Genomic DNA, 15,039 nt, shown 5'->3' on the forward strand with positions numbered 1-15,039 from the left:
TCATAGACAAAATACCAAAAATAGTGACGCTAGGACATCGATTGGTAACTATCGAAATTTCGCGATACATCAAAACACTTTTTATACGGTTTGACAACTCTTACCCTGCCTCTCCGCCGCTCGTCTTTTACTTCGCCTGTATATATTCACATATATATTAGTACATATATATGTCTAAGTGTAAAATTTAATTTTTTTGTTGCTGAAAATTACGTTTTTTTATTCTCGCGAGAGCGCAGGTACTCGAAGCGTAGTTATAAATGGAATTGAACGTTTGTCGTGAGCGAGTGAAGAGAACGAACACAAGCGCACCAGCAGCCGCAGCCGCAGCAGAAGCAGAAGCAGCAAATTCTCCAACACGAATCTAGAGGAAAAGCGGCCGCAGCCGCCGCCGCCAATAGGGACAGGTCGCAACGCGGCTTTTTCTTTGTAGGGTCCTCCCCCCTCGCTCTCGCAGGGCCTTCGAACTAGTGCACTATGTGCGAGGTTTGCACTGATTTCCAGAACCTCCTGGAGCTGTGTAAGTATCGCTCGGTGCTCGGCAAGCCGACGACTACCAGCCCCCGCCCCACCCCCCTGGAACAGCCCACTGAATTTTCCGCCTTTCGTTCGCTCTTCCAGATGAGGCGCGCGTGGCCAGCTCGGAGCTGAAATTCCAGCTGCTGTTGAAGAGCGAGATCGAGACGACATTCAACTATATCCAGTCATGGCCCCAGCGTCAGTGCATGTGCCTGTATCGGGACAACAAGAACTACGACCGCTTCAATCTGGTGGTGCAGTCCCTCATCTGCCTGACGGTGCAGCATCTCAAGCACATCGATCACCTGATTGAGAACTACAAACGTCTCACGGCCAGTGCCGCTCAGGTGGTAGCTCAAGCCCAGCAGCAGCAGCAACAACAGCAGCAGCGGGACTCCAGCAATGAGTCGGAGTCGCCGTCGTCAGAGAACGAGAACAAGCCCAAGGAGTCTAGCCCAACTGGGGAGAACAGAAAGGAGTCTGGCGCCGATGAAATCCAAGCCTCTGGCGATGGTCCGCCCAAGAGGAGCGGCCCCAGCACACCGCCACCGCCGCCGCCCAGTGTGAAGGCGCACATCCAGTACACGGAAGAGCCGTGGATATTGCCGGAGGTCGAGAAGCTGCTGGTGCTCGTCTCCAAGGTGTTTCTGCTCAACTTTCCTCTGTACATGGCCCACAAGCATGGAATGCACTCGCGCCTGGACGACCTCCAGGCGGAGGAGGCCCACCATTTGGCTCTAATCTGTGATCTACACGATAATGAACTTCCCATCTACCTGCTACGAAATGTGAGCCTCTTCTGCAACTCGGGCGGCTTTGGGGCCATGTCGCTCTGCTTCGAGCACCCTGACCTGCCAGTGTCGACGGCTCACTCCATGACGGCCGCTGTGTCGAACGTGAAGCTCTGGCTCAACTATCACTGCAACACGCAGCTGTTTGTGCCCCTGCGCAGCCGTATACTGCAGTTCATGTGCAAGCTGTCCGATCAGAATCTTCGCTCAGCTGCGACCCGTGCCATGGCGGACTTTGTGTGGTCCTCGCTGCGCGATCCGCTCGATGTGGCCGTAAACTTTGACACCGAGGGCCTGGCCCTCGCCTTCAAGTACTTCACATCCACCACACTGACGATGCGTCTAGCAGGTGGGTAACACTCAATAAAACGTTTAATTTAAAGCCCCACTTGAGCAACGTTTTCCATTGGCTTTTTTTCAGGCATGTCGCAGATCAATTCGCACATAAATCTCTTCAATGAGATCTGCACCACGGAGACAGTCAACGAGGTGGAGCTCTTTGGCCAGCGCATTGCCAACTGGCTGACGGAGAACCACATTGTGCAGCATCTGTTTGGGCCCAATCTGCATGTGGAGATCGTTAAACAGGCTCACGTTCTGCTCAACTTTCTGGCTGTCGAGAATCAAATCTCCGAGGAGGACATCAAGCTCATCTGGCAGGCCACACAACTGAAGCACTGCTCGAAGACCATCTTCGATATACTGCCGTCGCTGGTGAAGAATCTGGCACCCCGTCCGGCCATGCACTTGTACTCGCTGCTCTGCCGCATGGACCCCAAGGATCACACCGAGCAGAGCATTTACATTGCCTCGGCGCTGACCAAACTGCTGTGGACACGCGACTGCTCGCGCAGCCAAATGAATCTGATGCAGGACCATTTGCTGGGCGCCAATGTCACGGCCTCCAGCTCGGACAGCGGCAGCATTGAGGGCAGCAACACGGAGGACGATCATGTGGGTGCCGATGACAGCAGCGTGGCCAGCGGAGGCGGTGGCGGCGGCGTTGCCGGCCCTGTCTGCCAAAAAAGTCCCATCGATGGCGTGCCGCCCTGCAAACAGGCTCGCCATCGTCGCCACATCTGCGATCCCACCACCGAAAAGGGCAAGCAGCTCGGCCCCGAAGGCAAAGTGGAGATGGTGTATGTAAAACATTCTCTAGCTAAACTAGACTTAAGTTTTGAGTAATGTTTAGCGAAAGGGAAAGTAAGGATTTAGTTCTTCGAAACTTGATGCCAAAAGTGCACCTGAAATATGAAAGGGAAATAGGAAATTGGAATACATAATTCTATAGATATTTATAGTTCTTGTACTTAATTTACTTTGTGTATTTGCAGCAGAAACAATCGAATTGTGAACATCATCGACAACACCAGCAGCGAGGAGGAGCTGCAATCGCGTGCCGCTTTGGAGCTGCAGCTGCATCGCAATCGGAAGAAAACGAGCAACAAGCGGCGACGCCAGAAGGCGGCCAACAAGCAGCTGATGCTGCCACACGATCTGGTGGAGATCTGGGACGGACCCGAGGATGTGCCCAGCAGCGATGATGGGGATGCCGACGGAGATGGCGAACTGCTGGCCGATAGCGACGACTGCAGCGATGGCACGGCCAGCCAGCTGGTGCCCTCGGCCGTGCTGAAGCACCTCCATGGCGAGGGCCCCTACATTCGGGCCATTGCCGAGACGAACATCAGCGAACTGCTGAGCGGTGGCGAGCACGATGGCAGCTACTCCTCGCCGATGAGCAACAAGTCGGAGAAGAATCTGGCGGACTTTGATGACGAGGATGTGTCCCCCTGCGAGGAGGAGCTGGCCCAGCTGGTCAACTCCCATGCAGGACGTGTGGCAGTCGCCGGTGGTCAGTGCCGAGATGTACCACCAGCCTTTGCGGCTGCCGCTGCCGCCATGATGGTGGCCCAGTCGGCCATGGCCATGCAAAAGTCGGGAGAGACAAATGTGGCAGCCGCTGTGGCAGCCGTGGCCGCTGCTGCCGTCGCCACAGACAATGCTCAGCAATCGCTGGTGGCCACCATGCGGCAGGCCAACGCGGCTGCCGCTGTGGCAGCAGCTGCCAAATCCAAGTCGGACTCGGATGTGGATCTGCTGGACGTCAAGCAGCATCAGCAGCACAATTCCCCCAAAGGGGGAAGCATCACACCCTCCGTACAGCCCTCCTTCAAGCTGAGCGATGTCTGCCTGCCGGGGAATACGCTGCTGTGGGATCTGCTGCAGGATGACAAGATTGTAAGTGAATCTGCACTCCTGTTGCCCACCATTTCCCATTACAATGATTCTCTCTCTTTTGTGGCAGTGTCAACTGGGTGAATCTCTGGCCATGGAGGCAGAGAAGGCGCTGGCCACGCTCCTCTGCTTCAGCATGGACCGCCAGCTGCGCACAAAGTTCATCGAGGGCTGCCTCTTCAATGTGGCCAATAACCGCAGCATAATCGTGAGCCTGCGTCTGCTGCCGAAGCTATTTGCCTCGTTCCAGCAGTTCCGCCCCTCGGACACGCACTCGATGACGCTGTGGGCGGAGCGCAATCACCGCATGATGCAGTGCTTCTTCCAGAACATTCGTTACTATGCGCGACGGCACGCCGAGCTGCTGGTCAACCAGAATGGGGAGCAGCAGCAGCAGCAGCTCGGTGGACAGCTGTACTCGCACAAGACCCAGGTGTCGGTGAGGCTGCAGTTCCTCTCCTCGATCTTCTCGACGGTGGGCTCCCCCAAGACCTTTCGCCTGACTCTGGAGCAGCTGGATGCCCTGTGGGAGTGGCTGGCACACGATCCCGAGTGCGCCGATTGCTACTTTTCGTGGCTGCAGGCGCAAGCCAAAGGCGGAGATCAACATGCACTCGGCATCGAGGCACTGCAGCACTTGTACTTGAAAAAACTGCCAGAGCTGCGGCCCGAGGAGTTCTCCATGGTGGCCTTGGGCCTGTTCCAGCAGCTGTGCAGCTTCGCGCGCATCGCCATGGCCGAGTACGACAAACACAACGATCAGATCTCGTCTACGGCCAGTGCCGTGGGCATGTACCATCTGTGGAAGATTGCTCTGCGAGCGCAGAGCAACGAAGTCTCACTGGCGGCCATCCAATACATCAACATGTACTACATGGGCCAGCAGCTGCGCCTCGAGAAGGAGTTTGTCTCCCAGTGCATGGAGAATCTGGTGCAGGCAGCCACAGCACTCGAGAGGTGAGTTTATCTCCGATCTATAAACATTTTTCTAATTCGAACATCTTCCAGCATTGAGGATGAGAATGCTCTGATGCGGGTGCAGCGTGGCCTGCTGCTGTTGAACACCCACCTGGACACGTTCCGGCGGCGCTATGCCTTCCATCTGCGACGTTGGGCCATCGAGGGCAAGGGCATTGCGTCGCACAGTAACCTGAAGAACGAAGGTGCTGGGGCGCCACTGCGGATACTGCTGCAGCAGGCTGGGCTCTCGGAGAAGAGCTCGCTGCAGATGCATGCCTGCGATCTGATTGCCGACCTCAAGGCCGAGGTCTCCAAGTGGTGGGAGAGCCTGCAGACGGGCACGGCAGCCCCTGTGTTGGGTCTGCTGCTCAGCGATGGACCACTGAGAATCATTACCCAGGGCCAGGAGCTAACGTCCGACTACGATGAGCGAAGCCTGGGCGATGCTGGCTTCAAGGATAATCAGATTGTCTACGTGTCGCTGGGCGGGAGAGGCGCACGGCGAAAGGAGAGCAATCTGGACCATCCATCAATGCTGCCACCGCCGCCCAAGGAATGTTTGCCCACCGTACTCCTGCTGCAGCCAAAGTACTTTGAGAAGCTCTTCTGCCTGATGCAAACCCTGGGCGACATGAAGCCCCAGGCTTCGGCGGTGAATCTGCAGCATCACACCAAGGCGCAGCTGCTCTCCCGCCGCGTCTGGGATATACTGGCCATGCTGCCCACCAATCCGCAGATTCTCGACGCCTTCAAGAGCCTGGTGACGGACCTCAGCGAGCTGGAGCAACTCGATGCGGGCGCCGCGGAGGACAAGGAGAAGGAGGAGCAGCTGGCCAACAAACGCAAACAGATCAAGCAGAAGTTTCGCGACCTGCTGGATCCCAACAATCTGCAAAAGTTCATGTACTCACTCCACATCGTGGAGAGTCTCGCCTTGAGCAGTGTGCGGCGCGAGGCCAACGGCAATCTCGAGCTGATCCGCTGCAAGAAGTCCTCATCATCGATTGGCAGGCGAAGGAACAGTAATGAAGGGCCACTGCCGCCGCCAGATCAAAGCTCCAAGCAACAGCAGCAGCAGCAGATTTGTGAGTTACTGGAGGATTCCCATTCGCTCACTCCCACGCCAGTGGGTGGTGGCCAGCAATCGGACACTGAGGCCAGTGGCAGCAGTGGCGGCGACAAGGAGAACCAACCCAGCAGCAGCACCACCACCAAGCAGCAGCAGCAGCACTGCAAGCGGCAAAAGAAAACCGAAAGCCTGGAGCGACCGGTCGGCTGTGCTACACCACCATCGCCCATACCCCCACCACCACCATTGACAGCCATGGCTCTGGCTCAGGCCATTCCCACAGCTCCCGCGCCCCTGGTGCTGGGCGACAACAAGTGGAGCGAGGCCTTCGTCAAGTGCGGAGGTCTGCGGCATCTCTACGAGATCTTCATTGCAGGCCAGCTGCAGCAGAGCTCCTACCCGAAGGAGGTGGCATTGAACGAGTGGCGCCACGACTGCCTGGCCAGCCTACTGCGCATCCTCTGGCTGCTGGGCTTCGAAGAGCTGCACTCCCCGGACATCCATGTGCTGCTGTCGCGCCCGCATCCCTTCATGCTGCAACTGATGGAGGTGCCGCAGTGTCTGCGCCGCCTCTCGAGCATTCTCAACGATGAAGTGTACCAGAATGTGTCGCCCAACTCCCTGGTGTTCCCCTACCAGTTCCACCAGCTGCGCACGGGCTTCTGGGGCCGGGCACAGCTCGTCCAGTTCACCATGAACATCCTCGTGAGCTTCATCCACGCCTCGGCAGAGGCACGACGCGTTCTGTGGTCGCAGGGGGATCCTGGAATGTGGCTGCAAAAGTTCATACTGGAGGATCCCGAACCGTCGGTGCGTCGCGAGATCTGCGCGGGTCTGTATCGCATCTGTTTGGGCAATGCCCAGAGCTACCGCCTGCTGCTGGCCCCGCTGCTGCACAAGCTGATCACGCTGCTGCCAATGGCCGAGCAGATGAGCGCCTCCACGCAGCACACGCAGTTCCTGCTCTCGGAGGAAGGCAAGGAGCCGTACGGACCAGCTTGCAGAGACTACTTCTGGCTGCTGGCACGCCTCGTGGACACCCTGTCGTCGGAGATTGGTGCCGAGGAGCACATTGACATTGAGATGCTGTGCGAGAGCATTTCGCAGAGCATCCTCACCCGCGAATATTACGAACTGAGGCAGGGATTCCAGGACGATGCCATGGTGGGGCTGCTCAACCTCATGTCCAACCTGATCAAGCACGACACCCGCTTCAAGTACAAGCCCAAGATCCTGGTCTTCATGGACCAGCTGCTGGGCTTTCTCTTCGACATGCCCTCGCCCTCGGATCGCAACAAGCCGAAATGCAAGTCGCCCACGTCCCGTGCGGCTACCTTCGATCTGCTGACGGAGCTGACCCGCGGCTGTGCCACCAACTTTACCTATCTCCATGGCCGACTGATGGCCCAGCACAAGTCGGGGCCAAAGCCTCCGTATCCGTGGGATTACTGGCCCCGCGACGAGGGCAGGGCCGACTGCGGCTATGTGGGTTTAACAAATCTCGGAGCCACCTGCTACATGGCCTCCTGCATCCAGCACCTGTACATGATGCCCCAGGCCAGGGCGGCAGTGCTGCGAGTGCCGCCTGCAGGAGCCCAGAAGCATGCGCCCACGCTCCTCGAGCTGCAGCGGATGTTTGCGTACCTGTTGGAGTCGGAGCGCAAGGCCTACAATCCGAGAAACTTCTGCAAGGTGTACCAGATGGACCATCAGCCGCTGAACACCGGCGAGCAAAAGGACATGGCTGAGTTCTTCATTGATCTGGTGTCCAAGCTGGAGGAGATGACGCCCGATCTGAAGCATCTGGTGAAGCGGCTCTTCTGTGGAACGCTCAGCAACAATGTTGTGTCCCTGGACTGTGGCCATGTCTCGCGCACCGCCGAGGAGTTCTACACGGTGCGCTGCCAGGTGGCGGATATGCGCAATCTGCAAGAGTCCCTGGACGAGGTCACCGTAAAGGACACACTCGAGGGCGACAACATGTACACCTGCTCGCAGTGTGGCAAGAAAGTGCGCGCGGAGAAGCGAGCCTGCTTCAAGAAGTTGCCACAGATTCTGTGCTTCAACACGATGCGGTACACGTTCAACATGGTCACGATGCTCAAGGAGAAGGTGAACACCCACTTCTCGTTCCCGCTGCGTCTGAATATGCGCCACTATGTGGAGAAGACGCTCATGCCGCAGCAGTACAAGGAGGAGCGCGAGAAGCGACAGCGGGAGCAGGAGCGTGAGAATGAGGCGGGATCGGGCGCTGGTGGTGATGAGAACGAAAAGGCTGAGGCAACGCTGGATGCGGACATTGAGGAGTGCTATGAGTGAGACTGAAAAACCTTTCTAATTCTTTGGAAATTCTTATAGAAATTTGTTATTCCCTTCTAGGTACGAATTGGTGGGCGTTACCGTCCATACGGGCACCGCAGATGGCGGCCATTATTACAGCTTCATCAAGGAGCGAACGAAGAACAATTTCCATCCACTCGAGCGGTGGTTCCTCTTCAACGATGCCGAGGTCAAGCCCTTTGATCCCTCGCAAATTGCAACCGAATGCTTTGGCGGCGAGATGACGGTGAGTAGTCCTGAAGCCTCTTTTTGTGCAGATTTTGATGTGTATGACTTCCATTTATTTTGCAGAGCAAAACATACGACTCGGTGACGGAAAAGTATCTGGACTTTAGCTTTGAAAAGACCAACTCCGCCTACATGCTGTTCTATGAGCGACGGCTCCCGGAGCATCTGCAGCGTCGGCATTCCGAGCTGTTGGTCACACCCACGCCCAGTCCCGCTGTGGAGGAGAAGCCAGATGTGGGTATGACCAGTGCCCAGGAGGATGAGGAGGTGGAAGTGGACGAGGCAACACCGAATGTGGAAAGCGATGAAAAGGAGATTGAGAGCGACAGGAGAAAGGTTGAGCCAGCAGAGAAAATGGAGGAGAAGATTCAGACTGACAGAACGGAGGAGCACGAGGATGTGCAGCAGCAGCAGGACGGGGATGGGGATGGGGATGGGGGACATCTAACAGCCAATTGTGATAATTCTAAGCCAAGCAACAGCTGCAGCAGCAGCAGCAGCATTAGCGAACACCAGCAGCCTTCCACCTCCAAGGCTTCTTCGTCCCTGAAGCTGCAGCTACTTCGTCCCTTGCTGAACAAAGAGCTCGAGGATTGGATCTGGCAGGACAATCGCCAGTTCCTGCAGGAACGCAACATCTTCGATCACACATATTTCAAGTGAGTGTGGAGTGGCAGTCAGATAAACTGAGCGTTAAACTGATTATCAAAATCTTTCTTGTTTCCTTGCAGCTTCATGTGGCAGCTGTGCAGCAACATACCACAGACATTGATTTCCGAAACGGACTTCACCTGCATGGCTGCACAGCTGTCGGTGTCGTTTTTTATCGAGACCTTCATTCATGCCAAGGAGAAGGTACTAAAATCACTTTATTTTGGATCTAGTCAGTCATTAGTACAATGTCTTTTGTGGTCTCTTCCCCTGGAGAAGCCAACTATGGTGCCCTGGGTGGAACTGCTGACCAAGGAGTTCATTGCAAGCCATGAGGCATGCGAGTGGTTCCTATCACAGATGGCCCTGGAGCCCTTCTGGCCCGTCCAGGTGCTCATCCAGTGCCCCAATCAAATGGTGCGACAAATGTTCCAGCGCCTAGTCATCCACGTTATCCAGCAACTGAGGTAAGCGATCAATCCGAATTCAAAGCTAAACCCCCCCTTGGCAGTTGACTAATTTGTGTGTTTCTTTTTCTGCTGCACAGAGCATCACATGCGGATCTGTTTCTGGATGTGGAAACAGACGACGAAGGTAAGGAGCTGATTGGCCAGGCTTCGTGCGTGACGCGCTTCATTGGTGCCCTCATATCGCTGTTGGAGCATGGAGCGCGCTCGCATCTCCGACATCTGTCCGAGTACTTCAGTCTGCTGTGCGAATTCTCGCGCATGGGCGACGAGGAGGCCCTGTTCCTTCTGCGCATCGGAGTACTCAAGAGCCTGGTGGACTTCTATCTCGGCAACAAGCAGGCGACGGACAGCGTTAGTTGCTAACCATTTTGGCCCACCAAATGTTGAATATTTATAATCGCTATTTTACGGATTTTAGATCGAAATAAGCTCGGACAACGAAGACAACTCCTCCGACGAGGCACTGTCGGTGGAGAAGATGCGACCTGCCTCGCTGGACAAGATGATAGCGCTCTGTGCGAGTCTAGTGGAGAGGTCACGGGGCCCCGACTTCCGTCTAAGACTCTCCCCCAAAGACTTTAACGCCATAGCTGGCGGCAAGGTGATGCTCAAACAGCTACGAAATCCCTACCTCAATCCATTTTTCAAAAGAAGAGTCTAAATCCGAAATCCATCCGCTTTGAAGCCCGATTTTTAATGTACTTTTGCGCATATATTTTTCGTAGGGTTTTCCATTTTTGTACCAACAAATAAAGGATGGCATTAATCCGCACCAGACCAAGCATTTGATACATGCTCTCTGCCGCTGGGATGAGCGCCTGGCCACCCAAATCGTCAGCATGCTCTTCGCCTCGGTCACCAAGCACACGGAGCTCTGTGCGCCCTTCTTCAAGCTGCTCACACTGCTCACAGAGACCCAGGGCGGTCCAGTGGGTCTGCCCTGCTTCACGCAGCTCATTCTGCCACGCATGTGGGACGCCGCCGAATACTGCCCTCAGTCCGTGCTCGATTGGCTCTCCCTGCAGGCCACCAAAAATAAGATAGCCCACGCCTGGATTCTCCAATCCGCCGAGCAGTGGCTGGAGCAGTTCCTTCTAGCCCACGACAACACACGCGTGAGGAACGGTATGTCTTATCCACTTGCTGGATGGCTCCCTGCTAAACATTTCTTGCTTACATTGTTTCAGCTGCCGCTTTTCTGCTGGTGGCTTTGGTACCCTCGCAGCCCTTCCGCGCCAACTTTCGGGCACACTCACAGCACAAACTGCTGGCAGTCAATCCGCACAGCTATCGGTAGGTGACGCCGAAAACAATCAAAACATGAATTAAACAACATTTTGTATACGTTCCAGTGACATCAACAGCGAGGCACAGGTGGTGCTGCATCAGGTGATTACATTGCTGCTGCGACTGTTGCGGCCGGCACGCGTCTATGCGGACATTGCCTCCCATGGCACCACCAAGCTGACCGCCTACTTCAATCTCCTCAGCTACTGTATGGTTTCAAAGACTGAAAAACTAATGGCAAGTTTTGGCAGCAGCACATCTTCTCCCGCTTCTCCCAAAGGCTAAAGGGTATTTTTCTCTCTCCCTTTGACCTGCAGATAGGATCGTTCATGCGCTCCCTGTGGGAGCTGTTCCATCCGCGTCTCTCGGAGCCCAGTGTGCCCGCCCATCACAACAAGCACGCGCTGCTCACCTTCTGGCACCACTCTTTGGTGGACTGTCCCGAGAATGCTGCCCAAGTGGCCAGCTGTCCAGAGATAACGCGCAACATAGCATTTAATTATATATTGTAAGCAAAATAAGGCTACTCCGCACCTTTCCTGTTTCCTGTTCTAACTCCCTCTGTCACTTCTTTCTCCTTTAAGGGCCGATCATGATGACGCTGAGATCGTCACCTACAACCGTTCCATGCTGCCCGCTTACTACGGTCTGCTGCGGCTGTGCTGTGAGCAGAGTCGTGCCCTCACCCGCCAGCTGGCCCAGCACCAGAATCTTCAGTGGGCCTTCAAGAACATCACGCCACATCCCACCCAGTATGCGGCCGCTGTGGATGAGCTGTTCAAGCTGATGGCTCTGTTTGCCACACGGCATCCAGATGCCGGCGAGCAGGAGAAGCTGGATGTCATACAGTTCAGGCGGACCATCATCATGTCCTACATGAGCAGCCTAGATGCACGCGTCTCTTGGTCCACGCTGATCAGTGCTTTAAAGATTTTGGGTAAGATTATCCTACAGAATCATTTGAAAATTATTTAATTTGTTTTTCTCTTACCCAGTGGACAATGAGGACGATCGCATGCTGGTGATCTTCAATGGCGGCATTGAGATGTGCTTTGAGGCTTTGCACACGCTACATTCCATGCACCACGAGGCCACGGCCTGCCATGTGGCCGGGGATCTGTTCGATCTGCTCGGTGAGATGCTCCTGCTGCTGGCCACCCTGCGCACACGGACAGACAGTCCCGCCCAGAAGAAGCAACAGCAGCAGCAGCAACAACTGGAACAGCAGCTGCAACTACAGCAGCAGCAACTCCTGCAGAAGCAGCAGCAGCAGACACAGAGCACCCAGGCACCGCAGACGCCGCAGCAGAAGGAGAAGCAGCTGCAACAGCAAATGCAGCAGCATCTACAACTCCAGCAGCTGCAGCAGATGCAGTTCCAGCAGCAGCATTTCCTGCGCCAGCAGCATCAGCACTCGGCACTGGCCAAGGCACTGCCTGATGCGGTTAAGCGGCTGGCCACGCTGCTGAACACCTTCAACTCGCCGGAGATCAGCCGCATGGCTCTGGAGGTGCTCAAGGAGCTGGTGCGGAACACCAGCTTGGAGGCCACCAACATACTGGCACCCATTCTGATCAACTGCCATTTGTCCGTTGCCAATGCGCCGAATGCCATTGGACCCCTGGGTCCGTTCTTTCCACGTCGCGGAGCCAAGCACACGCCCTGGCCGCTGGGGGCCAAGAACTCGCCACGTCCGCCCCGTCCCATGGTTCAGATGTGCATTGCCCTGTCGGAGTTGAACCCGCGTGGCCTGGATGCGGAGTATGATGCCCACGTGGAGGGCTTCTACAGGCCCTACCACGACTTTATCGACGTGATGATGCGGATGTGCGTCAACACGGGCGCCCTCAACGACACCCTGGTGAAGCTGCACTGCCTGGTGGCGATCGAATCGACGCCGCTGCATTTCAACTACTTTCCCAAATTCTGGGTGGGAATACACAACAATGCCCTGACACACAAGTGAGTTGAACCCCGCCCGAGTGATTTGATACCTTCTTAAATTACTCATCTAATTTGACAGATACACAGAGCTGCTGGTTAAAAATCAACTGCTGGTGGAATACCTACACAATGTGCTCCGGGACGAGCGCAGCATGCTGAAGGATGCGTGTGTGCGAGAGTTCCTGGAGCTCTACTACCATCGGGTGGCCTCCCAGTTGCCAGTGGCGCGCATGATCTACACGATCAACTATGGCATGCACTCGAAGGATGACATCGATGAGCTGTGCGGCGATCTATTTGCCATACGGATCATTGCCCAGGCCACGGGTGTGCCGGCCACTGTGCGAAAGGAGTTGCGTGGCTCCCTCAGGGCGCTTCAAACCAAAACCGAACGCTTCAGGCTAGAGGCAGAGCGGGGTAAAGTTTCCTTATTTATTTCTTCTTTCTTTCATTGATTAATATGTATATCTATTTTGTATTTGTAGACGACTTTCCCAACAAGAAGCAAAAGCGAGACTCCTACAAGGAGAGGGAGAAAGATCAATCCGACACGGATAACTCCTCGGTCACAGATGCCAGCAAAGCCACAGATGTCTCCATGGAGGTTATTGCCACCAACAAAACCAACAGCGTCAAGAGCGACACAGTTATGGACACAACTGCCAAACCACCGACACCTGCCGGCAGCGAGGATGAACAAATGGAAAGCACCTCCTCGGAAAAGCTGGAGAAAGCTGGATCCACCCCATCGTCCGACGATGAAACCGAGCTGGAGGATGAGCTGGAGCCCACGCCCAAGCGCAACAAGAAGTCCAGCAACAAGAAAACCGCACAGGATCGACTTAACGAGGAGCGCGAGAAGCATCTGATCACGCTCATCACCATGGAGTCGTACATCCAAAACATATTCTCCATTCTGAAGCGAGACTCGAAGCAAATCGAAGAGCCAGCCTCAGAGGCCTCCACCTCAGCAGCGGCGGCGGCCAAGGCCAGGCCTAAGGGGGCACACACCCCGCCAGAACCACCTATGCCCGAATCGTCCATGGAAACGGAGACGTCATTCTGTGGACAAGCTGAGGCTGAAAAGCGACCGCATTCCCCAATGACCAGTAAGTCGAATGGCAGTCAGCCGATGTCCGCCCCCGACTCCCTGCCAAGCGTTATCGAGACTGCCCTGTCCACGCCCACCACCCCAGCTGTTGCCTCCACATCCCAGGCGGCGAGTCCAACACAAATGTAGTTGTCGTTCAACGATTTGATCAGCATTTTATTTTTCGGCAAGCCCCTGGACTGATGATGGGCAAACGGGGATGATGATGGGATTGGGGGGCTGGTCCTTAACTTGTAAGAATTTCGTGGCCAAAGGTCAATGTTAGATACGAATACGAATACAGAAACAGTAACAGATAAATGTAAGCAACCCAAGGTTGGTGCTAATGGTTGACATGTGAACTCCAATCAACTCCACTCCACACATCCACATGAAGAGACAGACGAAAGATACGGACAAACAATTCAGATTTACGAAAGCTACGGATAATAGACTGTAAGATTAGCTTAGCAGCATCTAACTCACACACATTCAAGACCCACAAAAACACATGCATACATACATATATTCAATATATAGCGATAAATGTAACTAACTTTTAAGACTTCCCCACAACAAGCACGCAACCCAGAAGCAAGCCCAAGCAGAAATTCCCTTTCAAATATTACAAAAATGATTGTTATGCCAAAAGAAAAACAACAAAAAGAAAAACATAAAGATCAAACTCCAAAAGAAAATGGAAACATTTATAAAGTAAACAATTAACAAAAAAATGGCATAAAATGTTTTTACAGCAATAGTGGAAGATGAATATATCAATGAAACGGCTTACGAGACGCTAATATCTATTATATGTGTTGTATTAGGATCCATTAAGTATCATGTATGAAACGATGCTAAGAACATTTGCTACCCCCACCCCATCCTACCGCTTATCCTGATTCCATCCTCATGCCCCATCCCATCCCCTTGCACGGTAAACACGAGAAACGATACGTTGGAAATGAACAGATATTATTACGATTTGATTAACTTAACGAAAGATTTTTAAACATTGGGATGTGTATTGTCAAGCCAACGATGTCCAATGTAAATTGTGCATAAGGCAAACAAAAATCGAACAGTTTTTAGTTGAAGTTATAAAATATAACTTAGTCCATAAGCAATTGCTGTCCCAAGGTGAAACACAACAGGACACAAGAAATGATACCATTATAAATAAATAAAACGTTTAGTAAAGGCTAACCCCGACAAACCCCGGGGTAGGCGCATATTGTTAGACATAAGCCAAGTAAACCCCCAGCATACGATCGAAATCTATAATGTAATAATGTGTTGAAAAAACAGAAAAACAAACGAAAACTAAAATCACAAAACAAAACAATGAGAGAATATAAGTTAACTGATATGTAATTGAATCGAATGCCTTTGCAGTTAATTCTTTTTGATGTGGTGTGACTCCTGTTACCTTCCTCCCTCAACCTGTTGCTG

At 53.9% G+C, this 15,039-nt stretch overlaps 1 protein-coding gene across 3 annotated transcripts; it reads left to right on the forward strand.

The window, feature by feature from the left end:
* Positions 1-116: 116 nt before the first annotated feature.
* Positions 117-14,971, forward strand: LOC117897111 (ubiquitin carboxyl-terminal hydrolase puf). Of its 3 annotated transcripts, none has more exons than XM_034805757.1 (20): positions 117-520; positions 622-1,659; positions 1,732-2,449; positions 2,645-3,551; positions 3,619-4,505; positions 4,557-7,892; positions 7,957-8,143; positions 8,209-8,804; positions 8,877-9,000; positions 9,073-9,263; positions 9,344-9,617; positions 9,685-9,867; positions 9,992-10,391; positions 10,454-10,559; positions 10,619-10,790; positions 10,871-11,061; positions 11,138-11,490; positions 11,549-12,515; positions 12,577-12,914; positions 12,983-14,971. In XM_034805757.1, the coding sequence occupies exons 1-20, from the start codon at positions 478-480 to the stop codon at positions 13,735-13,737; spliced, it is 11,766 nt and encodes a 3,921-aa protein (XP_034661648.1). In that variant the 5' UTR covers positions 117-477; the 3' UTR covers positions 13,738-14,971. The 3 variants fall into 3 exon arrangements, with proteins under 3 accessions (XP_034661648.1, XP_034661649.1, XP_034661646.1); XM_034805758.1 differs by having other exon boundaries at positions 9,076-9,263; XM_034805755.1 differs by having other exon boundaries at positions 8,877-9,263.
* The last annotated feature ends 68 nt before the right edge of the window (positions 14,972-15,039 follow it).

The sequence above is a fragment of the Drosophila subobscura genome, chromosome O, assembly GCF_008121235.1.
Source record: "Drosophila subobscura isolate 14011-0131.10 chromosome O, UCBerk_Dsub_1.0, whole genome shotgun sequence".
Classification (NCBI taxonomy): Eukaryota; Metazoa; Arthropoda; class Insecta; order Diptera; family Drosophilidae; genus Drosophila; species Drosophila subobscura.